Source organism: Amblyomma americanum, chromosome 1 (genome assembly GCF_052857255.1).
Source record: "Amblyomma americanum isolate KBUSLIRL-KWMA chromosome 1, ASM5285725v1, whole genome shotgun sequence".
Lineage (NCBI taxonomy): Eukaryota > Metazoa > Arthropoda > Arachnida > Ixodida > Ixodidae > Amblyomma > Amblyomma americanum.
Genome location: NC_135497.1, coordinates 23,607,936 through 23,629,452, shown reverse-complemented (window position 1 = coordinate 23,629,452; position 21,517 = coordinate 23,607,936). Strand labels below are relative to the sequence as shown.

Sequence of the window (21,517 nt, the reverse complement as noted above, 5' to 3'; positions counted from 1 at the left end):
TAGCAACCATCCAGCGGTTACATAGGCTACTATTGCTACAACTACACCTACACCGACGCGAAACCAAGGAATGAGCGCTTAACAGCTGTAGCTGAAAAAAACAACAAAAAAAACTGAAAATTCTGCTGAACAGTCCCCATGCCAGGGAAGGATATGGTTGACTTTGCGGCAATAAATGCGTTTCATTATTTCTCCACGTCATTTGAGCTACGGAGAATATCCGGTGTTTTCGCGACAAGTGGGAAAGCGGGACGGGGAAAGGGTCTTTAATATGACGTATAATTTGCTCTTCTCGTACACTGGTATGATATGATTTCTTGTTTAAACAGCCTGGCTCATAGAATTCAACAACTAAAAAGAGAAAGCACACTCGCATACCACTGACAGACGTTTCTTTGTGCAATACCTAGACGTGCACCTGCCACCTGTCATTCCACAGGCTACGTCAGAGAGTGGGACATTAATCAAGGGTTGAGCGGACAGCGTTCACTGGCATTAACTTGAAACGGGAGATCCATTGCGCAGCCGCTTCTACTGAAATAGAAAAGTACCTGTACCCTGCTATTCGGAGCGACGAATTTTTAATGACATATGCCATGTAGCAGTGCGCTATCTTTCACCTACGGTGGCTGTATGTTCTGTGTGGTTCGTCGTGCCATTTTAAGGTGTATTACTATATCAATAGTATGGTGTATGAGTCATTACTCTGCAGTTGAATGACACGAATGTTATGTTAATAATAATAATAATAATAATAATAATAATAATAATAATAATAATAATAATAATAATAATAATAATAATAATAATAATTGGTTTTGGGGGAAAGGAAATGGCGCAGTATCTGTCTCATATATCGTTGGACACCCGAACCGCGCCGTAAGGGAAGGGACAAGGGAGGGAGTGAAAGAGGAAAGGAAGAAGGAGGTGCCGTAGTGGAGGGCTCCGGAATAATTTCGACCACCTGGGGATCTTTAACGTGCACTGACATCGCACAGCACACGGGCGCCTTAGCGTCCGTGTGCTTAGCGACCTTAGCGACCATCCCCAGATGGTCGAAATTATTCCGGAGCCCTCCACTACGGCACCTCCTTCTTCCTCTCTTCTTTCACTCCCTCCCTTATCCCTTCCCTTACGGCGCGGTTCAGGTGTCCAACGATATATGAGACAGATACTGCGCCATTTCCTTTCCCCCCAAAAAAACAATTATTATTATTATTATTGTATCGGTGATTTTCGGTTAAAACCTAAAAGTCTAACCCCTAGTTGTAGCTGCGGAAATGAAGACATCTGACAAAGCATTCGCCTTCAGTAGTAAATGTTTGGCAGCGGTGCGGAAACCCATAGCTGAGAATAGCTTTTGCTGGTATTTCGTCGATACTTTATACCTTTTGCAAAGCACCGCAGAAGTGAACAGACTTGAAAAAAATAAAGAAAGGTAGCGCTATTTCATCACGCACTGAAAAAAAAATGAAACGCATTTCGCTTATATTGAGGAGCGTCTAAAAGTCACCGTGTGTGCTTTTTGGGCATAAGGGGGCAAGTGTTACATATTGCACTGCTGTACGTGCCTTTTCTGTACCTGCGCAGGCTGCCTCGTCGGCCATTTCATTCTGAGCCGCCGCAAGCTTTTTCCGCAAATTCAGTACCCGTAAACCTTAAGCTAACAAGAGAAAGCTCCCGTATTTTCCGCCCTGTTGTACCGGGGCTTAGTAGCGACAGTGATGGCGGCATTGCACCACTTCTTATAGTCGCGTATTTCCGCTGTTATTTTCTCGCCGTCACTCGTCCGATCCGTTCTATTTTCGCTGCTTCAATGTAATTGTCCGGTTGTTTGCTTCAGACGTATTTTTATATAGCGCACCAATGTCTCCAACTCATTGACCATATTAGCTGCCTATCAGGAACACCTGCTTCCATCTTTCCCCTCCAGCCTCATTTTCGTGTACTTTTTTTGTGTTTACGTTTCTTTGTTCTTTTTGCCTGTGACGCTATCGTGTTGACGTCAGGCAGTGGCTATGTCGTTCACTTGCTCCATTCCCAAAGGGAATGCTTTTTATTCGCCCTGAGCAGATTTAAATATTTAAGTATGATACCTGCAACGTCGGAGTACTAGCATTTGAAGAGCCTGTATTTAGAGTAGTTGTTTGCATAGTTTCTGCTGACACGTTACCAGGAGAAATGGAAAGGAAAACCATTATCCTAGGACCTGGTCGTCAGCAAGATTGCCGCCCGAAGTATATGCGGTCCGTTGGAGTCAAATAGGAAATTGAGTGCCTTTCATATCAACGTGCTCTTCAAGCAGACCAATCTATTTTTTTAATGCTTTTCATATTTAGAGTGTGCGCCTGTTGTCACGATCAGGCATTGTTTGCTCTTTTCTGCCTGTACAGTCGAATCCGGATATACCACACTCGAAGGAGATCACGAAATAATGCGATATACCGAGAATTCGAAATATAAACAATGGCAATAGACAAGCTTATCAGTAACACAGAAGCAAGACTGCGGTGCACCCACGCTAGTGACGTGCTTCTTGCTGTGGAGTGCCGCCCGCTGGCGTGATGGCAAAGCAACGCTCGCCTAGGCCTAAACTGCTTCGCATCGAAGCCGCAGCGGTCGGTTCTTTAGCGACTGCCTGTCAAAAGATGCCTACTAATCCTGCTACCAGCACACTGTGAATACAATAATCGCTCATTGAAATTATTGTACAGCCGATTTCCACAACCCCTTCGGCAGCGAAGCACGCCAGGCGAAGCCGCCGTTAAGATAATCCATAACAGCGCGACAGACGGGACAGAGAAGAGAGGACACAACTGTTATGGATTATCGTGAGCACCAACTCGCCCAACAAATGGTACCGCCGTTAGGATTTAGTTTGGTTGGCTTCACCGCATGACAGCGACGTGGCGTGGAAAATGAGCGCAGGAGACTGAAGGCCGCACTCAAGCACAACCCACGTTTACTTCGCCACACGGTTTCGCTGACGGAAGAGCGTCGTTAGGAGACACTCCCCTTGCAGGGGGCGCGGCACGCGGTTCGATATATCGAACGACCGCCGAAATTGAGCTCGATATACTGCGTGTCTTTCCTATACATTTACACGGGATTTTAAAGAGGATAATTTGTACGTTCGCTTTAGCCATAATTCGAAATATCCGGGTTCTATATATACGGGCTTGACTGTGCCAGAACAGTGCGATAGGAGATGTTTTGAGTCAACCTTGATTTCCTCGCTTCAAGGGGCGCTTCGCTTGACCGTATTACAGGAGTCATCGCTTTCTAGTATGTATGTGGTTCGATTTTTGGGTGACCTGGGTGTAAGGCTTGTATGTAGGGCGGCAAAAAGCTGAGTCGTTCGTTATGCAGTCACACCTAGTTGATATGACCCTCCGTTGATATGGGTGACTGGAATTATGGACAATTTTTCTGGCGACCAATCATTTCCAATGAATTTTCACCTCGTGAGTATGGAAACTCGCTGTCTGAGCAATGGGCAGCGTTAAAATGCACAGAGCTCATTGCGGTCCCTGTATTCTTGCGGCGTTAATACGGAACGTGATCACAACAAAAGCTCGACTACATTCCAGTTAAATGTTTCCTACGCAGTGTTCTGAGTGCAGAGAACCAAAGGAAGGCAGTGCAAAAGTTGAAACGCCTTAGTGGCGACCTTTCTTGTTGTTTAGGGTTTTCGTACTATACAGCGATAAGTCGACACGGCTTTCCATTTGTCGTATTTCATGGATGGCTGTGAAGTTCCCTCAGCAGCCTCAGGGGCGTTCAAAGGCGTGTTCAGCGGGCATCATCCGACTGGGTAGAGATATACACTACCGGTTCGCTTGTAATGAACAGTCATGGTAAAAAATACATCATCACCCCATGAGACACAATCAAGTGCCTCATGGACCACTAGGAGCTTCAAACGGCAACTCACTATTTTTAAGAACAATGGCGACCAGCATAATGCACTTAGAACAGCCAAGATTACCTAATTTCATCTTCACTGCCCACCACTATGCACACAAGCTAGCCTGAATCTGAAATCACTGTCTTTTTTAATAGCTGTTGTTTTCTTTCCCTTCGTGGTTCGTTATTATGGACGACTCGCTTTATGGAGAGCTTTGCTCCCGAGCCAAAGTGTCCATATTAACGAGGCACGAGGGTATACTGATGCGTGGACGACGCAAGAACGTTTGGCACGTCTAGTATAGAATTTGACAGTAGAAACTGCGAGAACTGTGTATTTGTGGATCTCTGCAAGAGCCCAACAGCTTGTCCCCTCGTTCGAAGCTTTGCCCCTGTCCTCTACATTGCGCCATGAGCGACACTCTTATTGGTCGAGCACGCGCATTGCACGCTTATCTGCGGCGCGCTGTATACGCTACATGCAGCCCGCTCTGAGGCCGCGCCTCAACGGTGCTATAGCACGCCGCGCAGAACGGGCACTTCTTTTTCCCTCCACAAGCTGTCAGTTTCGAAGCGAGAGAGCCCCTCGCTTGGTTGCGGTGCTCGTAGCGGAGCTTATTTTTGTCTCACAATGCGCCGTTTGGGACTGGCCGAGGTTGTCTTTTTTAATGTAATGCGAAACAAAGAATGTCGTAGTAATTAGCTGCATGTCCCCTATCAATAAATGCTTTAATAAGACTCACGTACTGCCCTATTTAGGGCTTAGCATTCACCTGTCTGATCATGGACATAAAATATTACGATGCCAGAGTTGGACGTAGCATGCAATCCGTAATAGCTGTCAGTCAAATGTTAGTTTCACCCCAACGAAGTTCTGTCCGCCGCGTGTGGGGTCATGCGTGGAGGCTAATAGGCCCGCCTTGTTTTCCAAGCGCTCAGGGTGTCCAACCGACGCCATGGTGGGGGTCCGCTGGACACCCCTGAGGGTAGGGAAGGTGCCCAGGGGGCGCCACATGCGTGCCGACTCTAGCGCGAGCCCGGTGCTTCCGGCCGTTGTCGTGATGGTGCGGTATGCGCGAGTCGCCGTAAATTCCTCCGGCACAGCGATTTCGCTCGGCGTGGCAGCTGTTCTGCCCTGACAGCTGCGTCAAAGTGGATGCGCCTACGTGAGCCTCGGCCGGACCTAATCTCTCCCCCTTAGTTTGGATTTGTCGAATGCGCGGTGTATGCGCACGTCGACGCTATATGAACAAAGTTCATTTACACCGCCAGGGGTGCACGCCCGACTTCCCTGCTGTTTACGGGTTCCCAGAAGTGCGAGGTGGCTTAGCGAGGACAGTAGTACGTTACCTTCGCGCCAAATTTCTCGGCCCCAGCACGCTGCACCTACAAGTGGGCTCCCACAAATGGGCGCCATCCGCGACTGGGGACGTCTAAAGGAACGAGAAAATTATTGCCCGGAAGCTAAATATCGCTCGTATATTGGCGGACATGCTTCACTGACAGGCTTAGTAAAGGTTCTCTAAAGGAAAAGCAGTGATGACACCTTTATCGCCCATTTCCTTGTGATAAACGGTCCTGCATACATCGCTTCCCGTAAAACACACGTGTGAGTAGTTGCAGCGGCTTCCCGTGCAAGAACTCTTCCCCATCAGGAAAAGGGATGTGCATAACAGCATCTCGCGAATGAGACTTGCGGAGATCTTACGTCGGTCGGCCTACGCCGGACATGACACTCGGCGGCGCGTTGACCATCGATAAGCGGATAGTTTTTAGGTCAAGCCAAACACTGATATACCGTCCGTGCTTGCAATTCGTGCCACTGAGTTCTATAGCGTGAAACGCACCCAACTAGGGCACTTTTCAAAAGAACAACTCTCACTTGCGCGTTTTAGCAAATGTGGCATGGTTCAGACCGGCGGAGGTTTCATTAATTCGTCCTCTCGAAAAGAATAAAATGTCCTCAGCAGGCGAAAGTATTAACACACAGAACTGTACAGCACAGAATGAACTGCTGCGAAAGGAAATAATTCTGGCGAAATACGTTATCGCCCACACAATATCGCCCACACGAGTCCTTCAAGCTCTTTTCCATATGGAAGTGAGCTTCAAGCACCCTTTTCAGACACTAACTCCTGAAATGTACGAGACACTAAATCCGTGGTATTCATACTTCTCTTATTATGTGCGTGTGTTGCTAACTCGCGTTTGTTTCACTTCGGAAAAAGCAGCGTAAGAACGGATAGCTGAATAGCTACCAGCAAGTGCATATTGGCTATGAACTCCTAAACTATCATTGTATGTGTGCTTTTCATCGAACAAGGGAAAGTTCTTCCTCTAGAATGTTCCTCTAAAATTTAAGCGCTGTATCTAAATTTACCTGTTTTCTATTCACTTATTGGATTCACTGTTCGATAAAGAAATTTGTCGGTAATAAACTGCAGGATTGTCGCCATCTAAACTTGCGCTCCCCGCTCTCCGTACTGAGGCCCAAGCGCGTGCTTCTGGTAGCCGCTGAGGGGTATCGCAGACAGCTGTAAATTGCCGCGATCGAGGATGACTGCAACTCCTGCTAGAAATAGACATCCGACTACAACCTCAGTCTCAGGCGAGAACTAGACTCCTGTGGCTTACCTACACAAAACTGCTGACCGCTTGCTCCGAATTCCGTTTTAGGGCAGCTCGTCGTGCACACGTCTGACGACAGCAAGCGCTGAGATACTGCGGCAACCGTGTCCGGGCACTCGGTTACAGAGACAGCGCCCAATGCTCGCAGGGTTTGGTTTGCGTATGCTTCGGCGAGAGTGACTCTCGATCGCGGGGCAGTCGGCCAGCTAGCGGGCTTCTTTCCGCACGTGGTCGCGAAGGGCGGGAGAATCGCCCCGAGGTGCGATCGCGGTCTGGTGAGAAACCGGGCCAGGAGCGCGTTACGCAACGGCCAAGGCGGGGGAGAGGCCCAGGAGGACTTACCTCGTCGACCTCGGCCTTGGACAGGGGCGGCACTGCTCCGGCCGCGGGATCTGCGGCGGTGGCGGCGTACAGCAGCAGGACCAGCAGTCCCGAGGCGCCCGCGCGGGCGGCGGCAGGTCGCGGCATGGGATCGCGTCGTCGGCAGACCGTCTGCGGCCGAGTGGCTGCTGCTGCACGGCTCGCGGCCAGGCATAGGCAGGAAGGGGAACAGATGCGCTTCCAAATGACGACAGCGGTCGGGGAGGAGGGGCTCGTTAGGCCTCTCCGCAGATGCGCTGCTCTGACGCCGCCGTCCCGCTGCTCGGCAGGTTATCTGGTGCACCGGGACCCGGACGCCTCCGGCGCGGCGCGCGGCGCCGACTGCGGCGGACGGCTGATCCGGCGTGCTCGCCGCGGCTCGGCGCGGCTGCGAAAGACGAGACGGAACCGCTCCCGAGTCGCGTTCGTGATGTGCGGGCTGCTCCTCCAAGAGAGAGACGGCAATTTTCCCCGCGCGCCGAATCCGTGGCGACCCGCACCGCCCAACCCCTTGTGTACGCCTCTTCGGGGGAAACTACTAGGAAACGAACGGCGGTGTTTTGTTCCTTCGGCGGACGCCGTTTTCCCGCAGTCACCAAAATTTTTTGCGACTCCCCTCCCCTCCGGCGGATCTGACGCACCTGGTAGTTCCGTGCAGCGGGTCGCGGGGCATTCTCCACTGGCTGCCGAAGACCGCGCGCGACAAGGGGACGCCTTGGTGACGGGGGATTCCGCATCGCTCGCGGCGCTGAAGGGGTCTTCACAAAGGTCGCGCCACTTAGATCAAATCAGGGCTGTCCGCCCGAGACACTTTCACGGCCTTCGTTGTGAACGAGGTCATGCCGTTCCTTGACGTCGCCGGCGAATCTCCAGTGAAGCCGCCTGCTTCAGTGGAGGTCCTTAGCGCGCGTGCGTTTGAGGTGTTATATAGTGAAAACAGAACGTTCCAGGGGCGTCGTTTTATCGCGTTTAATACTCTTGTCGAAACGAGTGCCACCCCGAGTTTACAAGAAGACTAAGGAGATGTTTGTAAGCATATAGCTTATAGCTTCCTTTGATACAGTACCCACTGTTCATGGGCGAGAAGGAATAAAATGGTTATTGTTATTTCCGCGACCGTCCACGTGTTTTGTGGCATCCTTCATAGTCGACGTTGTAGCCTGCCGCAACCATAAACATCAACGTTTCCCTGCCGCCGAAAGGTGATCTTACAGTCGAGGTGATCGGGGTGAGCGTGACATCAACAATGTGCCTTCTACGGTCATGTGATCCGAGTGGGGGCTGTCATTTCTTCACCCCTGGGCAGGGTAAAAAGTGAGTTTACATCACCGCCACCACCAACGGTACTAACAAATGTTTAAATTTACACTGAATTTACAGGCATTGTCGGAACGTGCTCAGCACATATGAACGCAGAATTCATAGCAAAGCAGTATCAAAAAGAGCAGTTGCAAGCAACAAAAAAAAAGCAAGTTCGAAGATTACGTTGACAGTTGCATAGCGCGGTTAAGTTTTCACGTAGATACTTTACGAATTTGCGCTTCGATGGAAGAAGTATAGTATGGACTGCGACAGAGGATTACATATTCCGGTAGGCAATCGCTTTTCTTTTCAATGGCCGCAGCTCGTCTGAGTGTACCTTTTGGTATAGTCAATCTGAGATTCGACCGAAGCCATCTTTCGCAAGTCCTCACATCAATTGCGATAATGATGTCTATAATCCTGTGAGCAAGGTTTCCGTTAACGAATTCGGAAAAACTGAAAAAAAAAAGGTCACTTCTCAGCATTCTTCTGCGCACGTATTTGCATCCTGTGGATTTGGCAGGCAGATGCGAATTCTCATGGCCAGTTAATAGCTTCTACGAGCCGCCGCAGTGGCTCAGTGGTTATGGCGCTCGGCTGCTGGCCCGAAAGACGCGGGTTCGATCCTGGCCGCGGCGGTCCAATTTCGATGGAGGCGAAATTCTAGAGGCCCGTGCACTGTGCGATGTCCGTGCACGTTAAAGAACCCCAGGTGGTTGAAATTTCCGGAGCCCTTCACTACGGTCTCCCTCATAGCCTGAGTCGCTTTGAGACGCTGAACCCACATAAGCCAAACCGAGCCAAACTCATAGTTTCTACTCGCACACGTGCGCACAACACTGCGACAGAGCGCGCGGCCTCTCTACAGCGATAAACGGTGGAGAGAAAGTTGTTGAATTGCAGTCCCTGCAAACCGAGACAAGAACAAAACCCTTTCATTGATCTAAACGTCTCCGTACGTGTAGCGAGAGGCACGCCCACGGGGACGCAAAAGCAGGCCGTGAAAAGGGCTGGCTTAATAACTCTCCTTATTACCCTCGGTAGACGACGTCACCTTCAAGGCACTGTCGACGAGTGCGGCTACCACGGGACCCCCAGGCTTTATGACCAAGACTAGAGGTCCTCCTGTCAAAAGTGCGCATATAAGGAGAGTATTCGTTCTTTTCTAAACCTTCAGAAATGTTTCTTTTTCAAAAACCGAAGGTGGGCCGCGCCACGGACGCTGTCTCGTGTAATTCTGTACCTACATTTCTGCTTTTCATCGTGTGTTGCTTGCGTGCGCAAACTCTGCAGGGTTTTTGAAGGTGCTGTTTGTTGCCTTGTTTACGCGGCGTCGTTTCTTGCCCCGTAATCAAGGAAAGCCAGGTGCACCTCATGGCAAATTAGGTGTGTGTCACGTCGGAAAAGCCCCACGCAATGTGGTTATCTGCCAAAGCAAGATATCACAAACTAGAACGAGAGAATGCGCATTTCGGAGGTACTGCGTTCCACTTTCTCGCACTTTTGCTTTTGTCTAGAGCAGAACGACAGAGGCGGCAAAGAAATCGGGAGCACCCAATATGGCTAAACTATCAGTGGCATTGTTTCAACGTGCGGCGATTGTTGTTCGCTTTTACGCACGCGCCAACTTGTAGTTGACAAGAGTACATTGCCAGGTCACATGCTTGGCCTTGTGAGCTGATCTAGCTTTCACAAAGAGGTTACTTACCACACCCCCTCCTGGAAACAGAAGACGGGGCAAAGAGCAGTGATGCAGTTCTCGCTGTCGAGATCAGCGCAGATTATTGCTGCATACTGCACTTGAAACCCGCGTCGCTGATTTTTTAGTTATTTTTTATCCTTATGTGTAATGAAAATTTTATTCAATGTATCTAAATATCTGGCCATCGTTAGGCAACCTCAAACGTGTTCAGTGACAGTTTGTTGCGCTTGCATTGTCAGTAAACAACCGCTGGCATTTAGAGCGTAACAGTACGCAACCACAATGGGCGCTGCATCCGTCCAATTCGTATCACTGTACATACATTTTTACTCATTCTTCCTTCGTTCTGTTGATCTGCTGGCGTATTCATAGCGCCAGTCCGTAGCACCTGAGAGTAAATTAGCTTTTGCCGTCCATTTGACCCGCCGTGGTGACTCAGTGGTTAGGACGCTCGGCTACTGATCCGGAGTTCCCGGGTTCGAACCCAACCACAGCGGCTGCGTTTTTATGGAGGCGAAACGCTAAGGCGCCCGTGTGCTGTGCGATGTCAGTGCACGTTAAGGATCCCCACGTGGTCGAAATTATTCCGGAGCCCTCCCCTACGACACCTCTTTCTTCTTTCACTCCCTCGTTTACCCCTTTGCTTACGGCGCGGTTCAGGGGTCCAACGATATATGAGACAGACACTGCGCCATTTTCTTTTCCCAAAAAACCAATAATTATTAATTATTATTACACCCATTGCTGAAGTTGAGCATGTAAGTTTTTCTACTACATGCGGTACCCGTGGATTATCGCAAGCTTCCTGTTTTTGATAAGTCGTTGCGATGACGTCGTTGCAGCTTAAATTATTTTTACGCACTAAACTATCTTTGCTTTGATGCCCTACTCTCAAGCGTGAATAATTACAACACTGGGAATGACTGACAGCGTGAAAATAATTATTCCACCGATGGCAGAAATCGACCGTGGTTCCCACTTGAAATATCTGCCAGCAGCACATGTTAGGTCGCATAATATGTGCGTGAATACATGAATTTCTGAGAGGGAAGCTTCCGCTCCCACACTGTCATCATCTTGTGTGCGGCAACCAAGGTGAATAGCTCTGTCTGGTGTTTCGTGGTCACACTACAGTTGAAATTTGGACTCACGTGCTCGCAAATGCGCGGTAGTGAATTAATTAAAGCAGCCGCATGTTGTAACGCAGGGCACCTACGCACCGAAGTGACCGTTCCCATGCCCTGGAGTAAACATGCCTTTACAGGCTTTCACTTTGGAGCATGAACAGCTTGGAGACCCGAATGGGCGTTCCATGTTGCCATATGTTATCCTGTTACCTTTGCATTCGTTCTTTTCTTGTCGCACCAGCACGCGGCCTTATCATTTCTTGTTCGCCACGCGGGGCAGCTTATCTTACCTATGTTCCCTAGACGCGACTAGAGTTGCTGACGTCAGATCGCGGTCAAGTTGCCGCCGATTCAATGTCCAGCACTGCTCGTGACATGAACTCCTTACTTGGTTTATGGTTTATGGGGGATTTAACGTCCCAAAGCGACTCAGGCTACGAGGGACGCCGTAGTGAAGGGCTCCGGAAATTTCGACCACCTGGGGTTTTTTTACGTGCACTGACATCGCACAGCACACGGGCCTCTAGAATTTCGCCTCCATCGAAATTCGACCGCCGCGGCCGGGATCGAACCCGCGTCTTTCGGGCCAGCAGCCGAGCGCCATAACCACTCAGCCACCGCGGCGGCATATATATATATATATATATATATATATATATATATATATATATATATATATATATATATATATATATATATATATATATATATATATATATATGTGTGTGTGTGTGTGTGTGTGTGTGTGTGTGTGTGTGTGTGTGTGTGTGTGTGTGTGTGTGTGTGTGTGTGTGTGTGTGTGTGTGTGTGTGTGTGTGTGTGTGTGTGTGTGTGAAAATTATAGGCGCAGTGTTACGAGGCAGAAAAGAAGCAGCTTTCATCGGGTAAAAAATGAGAATTCACCGTACTGGGGCTTAAATCAAAATGGAAGAGTGGACTTTGGTAGGAAACGAATGCTATGAAATGGAATAAAAAACAGTGCCCCGGCCCGTGCCGCAGAGTATAACGGGCTTAAACCAGTGGAAAGAGAAATAATGACGGATTGCTCCAAATAAAAATTTGTTTTAAAAAAGTGTATAAGGGACATCGTACTATTCAGCCCGATAGCCGCCATGTGAACGGGTTGACTGCTAAGCAGATTATTGCCCATTGAAGTGGTTGCGTATTTGTACGTGGATTGTCTAAAAGTGATACAGTCGAGCACACTTATAACGAACCTGACGGTCGCGCGGAATGCGTTCGTCGTATCCGAGGTTCGCAGTAAGTGGACTTTCCATCTCACAGCCTGGACTTTCCATGTTAGAGAGAAAAATACACAGTCGGACTGTGTTAGTCTTTCATGCACCTCTGCTTATTCAAACTAGGCCCTATTACAGCACTTTGCAAGTTCTCTAGCACAGTCACATGCTCCCCGCGATACCCTTGCTACCAGCAAGCTGGTTTAGAGATGCAATATAAGTAACCGCGGAGGAAGGGATCACGGTAGCAGCTGGTAGGTCAATCTCCTTGTAATCGTCCTCATCAGATTCCTAGCAGTGCGGAAGTCCCCGTACTTCGCGCACGATTATATTCCTCAATTTATAGCTTTCAAATGTCGGCGTCGTCATCAGCATCATCGAAGTCATCCCACGCGACATCAGGTCGGGCCAGCCGCGCATCGACATGAGGATTCATAGCGCACAGAATACACAGGACACAACACAAGTGCTTCTGTGCGCTATGAATCCTCATGGTGATTACCCAATAGCCCGAACCCTGACCCTTCGCGCATCGACGACGCGTTGCCACAAATGCACATGCGTCCGATAATAAGGCCTATCCTGTGTGCGGAACGCACTCAGCATCCAGTCGCCAAGCCGCGTCTGCTCGGCTAGATCACGTGGCCATGCAGCAGCCGCTCCGCAGCTGTGGAGCCCCGGAGCGGCGAAGTCACGTGATGCGTTGCTATGGCAGCTGCGCAGCAAGGACGTTCAAGGTCAAACTGCAGTCCACGGCGAAATCGCCGCCGCTAGGCCAGTAAAGCTTTCGCTTTCAAAAAAACGCATCATTCAGGCCTTTGTATCGTGCATGTAGCGAACTAGAACGTAGTTTCGAAATCACTGCGTCTGGCGAGTCTTATTGGCAGCAAACGCCGACCACCGGTCTCTGCCGTTCATGCTCGTGCGCGGAAATCAGCCGCTAACGCGAAGCTCACTGCGCATTCCAGCAGCGCCAGGCGTCGCCTTTCAAGGTGTTTGTTTTTGACGTCCGCATTTAGTAAAGAGCATTTCGCATTCATTACGTCCTGAATTTATTCGTTACTCTTTTTTATTGCTTTTTTGAGTCGCTGCGTTATTTCCGCACGAGGTGGGAAGGGGGCGACATGGAGGCTATGAGATGCTTGTCGCTCTGCGCGCTCCTGCATGCAAGAGGAGGTGGTTTTCGACTGCGGGGCCCAGTTTGCAGCGCCTCCCCGTTCGCTGTTACTGAGTTGTACAGCAACAGGTGTTCGTTGTATCTGACACGGAATGCCATGGGCCAAGTACATATTTTAACGGCAGTACCACCCTCGTTCGTAATAAGCGAGCGTTCGTTATAACGGGGGCCGTCATAAGTGGGCTCGATTGTATTAGTTAATGCGGTTAGGATGATGCCGGTGGATACGCTCGTGGTGTCATTTTCGTTCCTGTCTCTCCTGTCCTTGTCTTACTCACGCAGTCCTACCTTTTAATGAGATAAAGGCCCGGCTCCGAGGCTGCTGCTGGTGGTCCTGATCGGGTAACCTTTAGCAGTGGTGGCCTGGTCTTGGTGAGGGCGTTGGTCAACTGGTGGTGGTCGGAGGGTAGCTGTTGCCACAGCTGGTGGTTAGAGAGTAGGGGTCTTCCTGCGTGTACTAAAGGATTAATTAGGGTTGCCCCCCCCCCCCCCCCCAACGAACATGACGGCCAGGTGGGTGGTTGGGTCCTTGCAATGGGTACGTTCCTTCGGAACGCTGGGAAGAGTTTGTCTTTTAAATTATATAGTTAAAAAACGAAAGAGACGGTAAGAAAAATAAAAAGAAAAAGTAACGATAACACTAATATAAAGACTGCTGAAAATAGAGCAGAAAAAGTCTGAGCGGAGGATTACGGTGTAGTTTTATGGTTTGGTTCCATGTTTTGGTTTTATGGGGTTCAATGTCCCACGTGCGTCTGCAGCGCACGTGTGAACACGTCGGTTTCATTGTTCTGCTCTGTTTATTTCGAGGCGTTTACATTGTAGTGTTTTCAGGTTCACCACGCCCTACCTTGTAGTGCTCCAACCAGTGAATATCTGGTGAAAATAAAATGATTTGATTTGGTTTGGTTTAAGGGGGTTTAACGTCCCAAAGCGACTGAGGCTATGAGGGACGCCGTAGTGGAGGGACCCGTGTAATTTTGATCACCTGGGGTTCTTTAACGTGCACTGACGTCGCACAGTACACGGGCCTCTAGAATTTCACCTTCATAGAAATTCCACCGCCGCGGCCGGGATCGAACCCGCGTCTTTCGGGTCAGCAGCCGAGCGCCGTAACAACTGAGCCACCGCGGCGGGTGATTTGATTTTGATTTGATTTGAAACCGACTCAGGCTACGAGGAACGCCGTGGTGGAGGGATCCGTGTAATTTCGTGCACCGACATCGTACAGTACATGAGCCTCTCGTATTTCACATCTATCGAAATGATACCGCCGCTGCCGAGATCGAATCCGCTGCTTTTAGGGCTAGCAGCCAAACGCTATAACCACTGAGCCACCGCGTCGGAGAGCAGTTTTATGTTTATATGGAATTTTGTTGAATATGGGGATCATGACGAGAAGAGGGGTGGGGACGTGGTGAATGGTGCCCTGCCGAAGACGACTGCCTGGGTGGGAGCGAATTTGATGTTCGACATTTGGTGGCTGAGTGGATATCAAACCTACGGAAAAGATAGCCAAGTGTTGCAGAGGATTAGGTAAAGAATTTGGAAAGTGCAGTGATGTATGTCTGAGGGCAAAGGTGGTGGAAAAGCGTCAGTATTAGACTAGGAAGTCAGCTGCCGATGGTGCAATGATCTATTAATTATGTTCAAAGGGGCCATGTGAAGCCGTTTGTTGATGACATGCCTTCTTTACATCTGAAGCGTTCTCTTCAAAAAGGTGGCGTCTCTTTTTGATAGTGCTGGCATGCTGGAAGCTACACAGGGGCAAGCTCGGCGCTCGGAACGGGCGACGCACGATATCTCGCGCAGTCAAATACACAAATGAGCCGCGTCTTTTTCTCCTTTCCGGGTGATACGCTTTGCAAACTGCGCTCACCGTCTTTCGGATAAGAAAACTGAACGATAGCGGCTCAGTTTTTACAGTAACCCACACAGGTCACGCTGACGCATATGTACGTCACTATGGGCGGCAAGGTCTAAAAAGAAACAAAAAGCGATGCAGTAACGGACGAACAGAAGTGTCGCGAGGAATATTTGATGCGTCACCTTGCGCCCATGTCTTCACTGTGTGGAGTTTAAATAGCGAGGCCATAGCGCTCGCGCTACACAGACCAGAGCGTGAAGACTCCAGCTATGATCTACCTCTTGGAAAGTCACGACCCGGCTGCACGGAGCAGCTGAAAGAGATTTCGCCTTCTCTCTCTTTCTCTGCAGAGTGCAGGATGAGCGAGGAAGGCACTTCGACATAAGCGCTGGTATCCATGACGGAGAGAGCAGCGACAGGTGGGGGGGGTACGTTCGCGGCGGATGTGCATCCTCCTCGCGAGATAGGAAAAGCAAACAGAAGTCGTTTGGTGGAATGAATGGACACGGCGCTACTGTAATGACGAGGCGCGGTAGCCAGAGTTGATTCCATGGTCGTGTAGGCAGGTCCGGGGACGGCCTTCGCGGCGATGAAATGGACTCCCCCACGGCACGCTATGTTTCCCCCATAACCCCGGATTCTGTTGTTTTTGTGGCGGTCGCCTCGGGGATCTTTCCAACGGCACGGACCATGCTCTGTGCTTTGGTGGGGCCACATGAGAGAAAGGGTATACATGCTCGAACCATACAGGCATGTACTTAAGTTACGCAAGCGCGGATGAATCCCACGTATGTAAGAAAAGACTTGGTTCTCCAAACCGCTTATTTGATGTGTGGACCTTGAGCTGTACTGCTCATCGGGGCTGTGGTCAGGAATTTCCGGTGCCGTGGCATACAAATCGGTTTTCCATTGCGACTACACGTACGCTGTCATTATTGTGACGTCATGATACAGTCTGCAGAATTATGACGCGACCTGTTGACAATGGTTCTAGGATTTTGAAATTGCACGAGCATCGATGGTATTGGCAACGCTTCGCTCAATAACGACGCCTAATTCGCGCCAACTGCCTATGCCGGCGCTGCTGTTTACCAGAAACGGACCCAATTTCGGGATCGAACATGATTTAGAAAAGCAGTTGGCACGTGGCCCGTGCCTACACGCGACCGCCTTGCCATTTTACGCGCAAATAAAATAAACTCCGTAGAACGGCTGGTACTCCACAATGGCTGTATGCGTGCCAAGTCGTTGCGGATGGACAATAATTTTAAGAGGAACGGTGTGCGAAAATGCCTCGTCAGCGCCTGGAAAATGGGTTCTTCGCTCGGACGCGACCAAAACACGCGATGTAATTGCGCACTGATGCAGGTGGTTTTATATTTGTTTTCTTAGACCTAACGCATTGGCATAACAAAGACAATTTACCTGAAAATAGCATGGTTTCAACTTCTATTTAGGAAGCAGTCCCCCAGGAATGGCCCAAGCAGTTGATGCGCCCAGGCCGATTTAGTAAAAAGCAGAGGTGAACACGCATTCATTCCGCGATAGGAAAATAGATTTCGCGCATATACGTGTCAATTGCTGCGGCTTTGCGTGCCTTTTCAATAAGTTAAGTGCGTATACAAGGCGCCGGCTTTGTAGCTCATGTAAAGGTTTTCTCTTACAGCGATTGCTTCACCATTCCTTCAGTGCTTGCGGCGTAGAATTTCTCGCTGTTCACAAGACACGAATCTGTGGCCTTATCCACAACACACACGTAGAAACGGCGAGTAATTTATCGGTGTCAAATCACGGGCAATAACGTGGAAGGCAGAACGACCCCGGCGCCGGTAAGTCACGAACGGTACTTGCGGGCATATAGCCTCGGTAACTCTTCGGCCCCTGACCTCCAAGCAAAAAAGGCACACAAAAGGCGCTAATACGGGGGTCGTATTTGGAACGCTCCTTTCGTTTGCTCGTCTTTTTACCGGCGGACGACACCGATACGAACGAAAGAGAGGAGAATGAACTGAATCGTTGGAAAATACGTTTCTGGAGCGCAATGCTTCCCTTCGATCGACGAATAAAATCATCGTTAAAGTCTGCACGACTCAACCAGCGTTCACCGAAAGCCACAAGGGCAAAGGTGATGCCCAAGCACATAGCTTTCCTTCGAGCTATTACTAATAATTGGTTTTTGGGGAAACGAAATGGCGCAGTATCTGTCTCATATATCGTTGGATACCTGAACCACGCCGTAAGGGAAGGGATAAAGGAGGGAGTGAAAGAAGAAAGGAAGAGATGCCGTAGTGGAGGGCTCCGGAATAATTTCGACCACCTGGGGATCTTTAACGTGCACTGACATCGCACAGCACACGGGCGCCTTAGCGTTTTTCCTCCATAAAAACGCAGCCGCCGCGGTCGGGTTCGAACCCGGGAACTCCGGATCAGTAGTCGAGCGCCCTAACCACTGAGCCACCGCGGCGGGCCCTTCGAGCTCCAAATATTTCCTTCCGACCCATGTTGTGTTTGGCGAACCGGTTTCCCTGAAGGGGGAGGGGCCTGCTGACGGCAACAACTTCGCTGCTGTGCATGGATAAGAAAAACGCGTTGCGTCAACCGTCAAGAGAGACGTTTCCTTGCCGCGAGTATCTAAAACAACCAGCGCCTATCTAGAATGCCGTTATCGGAGGCGTTTCTTGGCGCAAGGGTTAGCACAGGAATCGTCACGGTTTCTCGCTCTCACTCGACATCACCAATCGCACGCGAGCATACAGGACCAGTAATCCGTACGTGGAAAAATCGCGCAGAGCAATAACGGGCAACAAACAAACAAACGACGCATTCTGACGTCCGCCGCGACAACTACCGGGAGTGCGGGGAACCTTTGCGTCAGCGGCGGCGGCGCAGTTAAACCTTCGTGAAACAGTCTGCCCGCATAACGACTGGCATTATCTCTGTTCCTGTTGGAGGTCAGCCACCGAGGCTTGAAGAGCGGAAAAAAGTTCGGTGACCGTGGGGGCGACTTTCCTGGTCTCGACAATATAGGCGCGTTAACAGCTTCGCAGCAGCAGGTAACGACACTGCTCGCGTGCGACCCTGCGAGCAAATCAACTCATGGAAACGGGCCGGGTGGACGTGAATTATTTGTTGCCAACGTTTAGTCTAGCAATCGTTCCTGGCCGAGATTTTCACAGAACAAAAAAAAAGCACTTTCGTTTGACGTATGGGCATTTAAAAGAACGGCACCGACTGGTCTAAAGTGGCGGCAACTGAATAGTGAGGAAAAATCGTCCTATATGCGCTATTTTGGCGGGGCAATTCCCACTGAAAGGAGCCAGAGTGTCTTCATACACGCGCTTTGAAGTTCTGAGGACTTTTTGTCGTTTGGTTACGCGCAATACGCGCGAATAGAGCAATCTGGAATATGCGCGACACAAAAGAAGTGAAATGTCCTCCTTTACTCTCATATCTTGGCTAGTGTACATTTTTTATTTCCAAAATGCAGCGCTGCTATTTCTTTCTGAAACTTTTCCGTCTATTTTTTTTTTACTTGGCTCGCTATTGTGTACTTGTTCCCTAGCATTCGAGCACCAAGAAATTTAGCCACTACCACATGCGGCCATTCGAAGCCATCAGATGCCGATGCTCTGGCGGCTGTTTGAGTATGCCGGATGAGTTAATAAAAGGCCTTTAACTTGTCACTTTCTGGGCTGATAGCTGTATGAAGAAATATTTCCAGAATTCTTTGCTTTTTTTTTACAAAAATGGTTTTTTTTGTTTTTGTTTAGTGCTTAGCTCCTTTTTGGTTATTGTCAAATGACTCGGCAAAGATTTGCTTGCCCGGGCCCCCTCTCTCTTTCATTTATATTCGTTTGCTAACATTCTGAGAAGACCAATGGCGTGGCATGTCATATCGGAAAACACAAGTGTTCCCCTGCTGGACATGAGCCTTGGCAAGAAATGTTAGAAGGTTAATTGTCCGGCTCCGTCACCACTTCAATGAATTAGATCCACCGCTGCACTCCGGTCAGGAGATGCTAGCTTCCCTGTGCACTGGTGCCAACTCACGTCACTGGAGGCACGTACGTGGTTGTACCTGTATTAGAGCGAGAGCTCTACTCCACGGGTTACTCCGATGATACAATGACCTTCAGTGCCTCACAAGGTCAAACCGATTTTATCTGCAAGGTGGTATGACCCAGGCTATGCTAGAATGACCACGCGATCATATGATTATGACCATTGGGTTCCGTGGCCTTGACATTTGATTTGAGACAGTGGAGACCATGCTTAACAGAGCTTTCGCTCGTATAACTATAGGTTCAAGCCGCGTTGAGCCTGAGCCATCTTTTTTTTTTTTCGAGAATAGCACAGTTCCCTTTGGTGATGGATAATGTTTGCTTATCTCTAAAGTCTTTGTAAAGAGCGCGCAAAGTTCGTGTTTGTTTCATGTACACTCTGAATGCAGGTTCATTGAAAACACTTATTTCCATTCTTTTTTTGTCAGCGGTTGGGGGGACGCACATTTTACGTAACGGTGAATTGTGACCTGCGCGTTACCAGGGCTTTTTGTTTTGTATATACTGGGGGACTGAAATCGCCTTACCTTTCAAGCCGATGCTTGCGAAATCGAAATGTTGCTTTTGTTCAAAAATTTAAAATGGCAGAGTCTTTGCGTATGTCTCTTTCTTGTCATCATCAGTACGCTTGAGGCATAACACAAAAACCCTCGTCACCATTGTCTTGATGTTTCCTGCCTCACACGAAAGCTTTTTATCTTCTACTTTGTAATCATTTATCTTTCAGTGATAAAATAATTAAACTATAAAGTTCCCATATATCAACACCAAAGGTTAATATAATTAAAAAAATAGAAACATTCCCCCTTGATCCTTGGTTTAGGAGACTGTTGGCTTCCTTCATATATGCATATGTCATAAAGAGCCCCTCATTTCCCCTCCCTTGTCTGTGAAATCTTGTTCAGCCACATAACCATGTCACAATCGCTACACCCGTTTTTGCTCTTTTTTTCTCTCTAAACGAGTCGAAACCTTCCATTCATGTTGACTCAGAAAATATCCCTTGAACACAGCGGGTTGCATATGCTGTGACGTTCGGTGTCAGCTCAACTTCGTCGCGCAATTGGTGCGCAGCATTTGCGGACGAACACTGTGAGCGCAGCTCTAGGCCGCTGCATCGCGCAGATGGCGAGAAGCGAGTTGCACCACATGTTCGCAAGTGTTCCTGCATGCCTTGCTTACCACAGGTGGAGCAGGAACATGTCTGAAACCGAATTCACGCCGGCAGATACATTTTTCTAAACATTAAACGAAAGAGCGGAGATACACTTTCTTGGGTTATTTAGCACTCTACACGACTGGTTAAATATTGAATTGCTTTTCATCCTTACTGGGAACGTATGCTTGAGGGCGCGAACCTTCTGTATTTTTTTTTCGCAAACTACACCATATGGAACCATTTACCCTTTTACCTGCCTTATTCTCTTTGTATTCTCGTATAAAATAGCGTGTTCTTCAAGAGTTCTCCGGCCACCGTGTTTTCTGCTGAGCTGCGTAGACGAAATCTGTCAGCACCCCTGGAGAACAGTCGTCGGCGCTGGGGAAGCTATGCGAGTCGCACTATATGGCCGATAAGCAAGACCACCGGCACGGAAGCTTTTGAAAATGATATTACGTTAATATACGCTTTAGCTTGAATAGTCTCGCTGCGTTTTTTAGCAAGCGTCCTTTTATTAAGGCACACTTTTGCGCTGGGAAATTGCGTTTAACCTCAGTTTACGAAGAAAAAAAATCTTGCACGGCGCTCAGTAATGAGAAAGTATAGAGTTTTTACTTGAAAAGGAATTACATGCACACGTGTAAGACGAGACAGAACGCCAAACTGAACACAAATCCGACTTTGCAATGACGTGCGGATGACGCGGTTGTAAATGCGGAAGCTAGCTAAGAGCGACACTGAGCTCACGAAAGTGCGTAACAAGGAAACTGTGCCGCACTGCGCGTTTCCTGAAGCACGCCCAGGCAAAGACTGGTAGCCAGTAGATTCAACTGAAATGCTGCTGTGGCCGGATTCCCAGAGTTCAGTGCGCGCGGGATCAGTTCGCTATTGCTCAGTACCCGTGTGCTGTACGACTCCGTATAGCCAATGCTCTAGCCAATCACAAATCTGTTTCACGCAAGGAGAACTTTGGAAACCCAAGCTGTGTTC

General features: G+C 49.1%; 1 protein-coding gene across 1 annotated transcript in view; it reads right to left on the bottom strand.

The window, feature by feature from the left end:
• The window catches only part of LOC144111340 (trypsin-1-like), a 73,335-nt gene extending 66,042 nt beyond the window's left edge, over positions 1–7,293 (bottom strand). The window contains exon 1 of the mRNA XM_077644614.1: positions 6,877–7,293. Coding sequence (XP_077500740.1) covers positions 6,877–7,002 — 126 coding nt within the window. The 5' untranslated portion in view covers positions 7,003–7,293. The remainder of the gene's footprint in view (positions 1–6,876) is intronic.
• Positions 7,294–21,517: the final 14,224 nt, after the last annotated feature.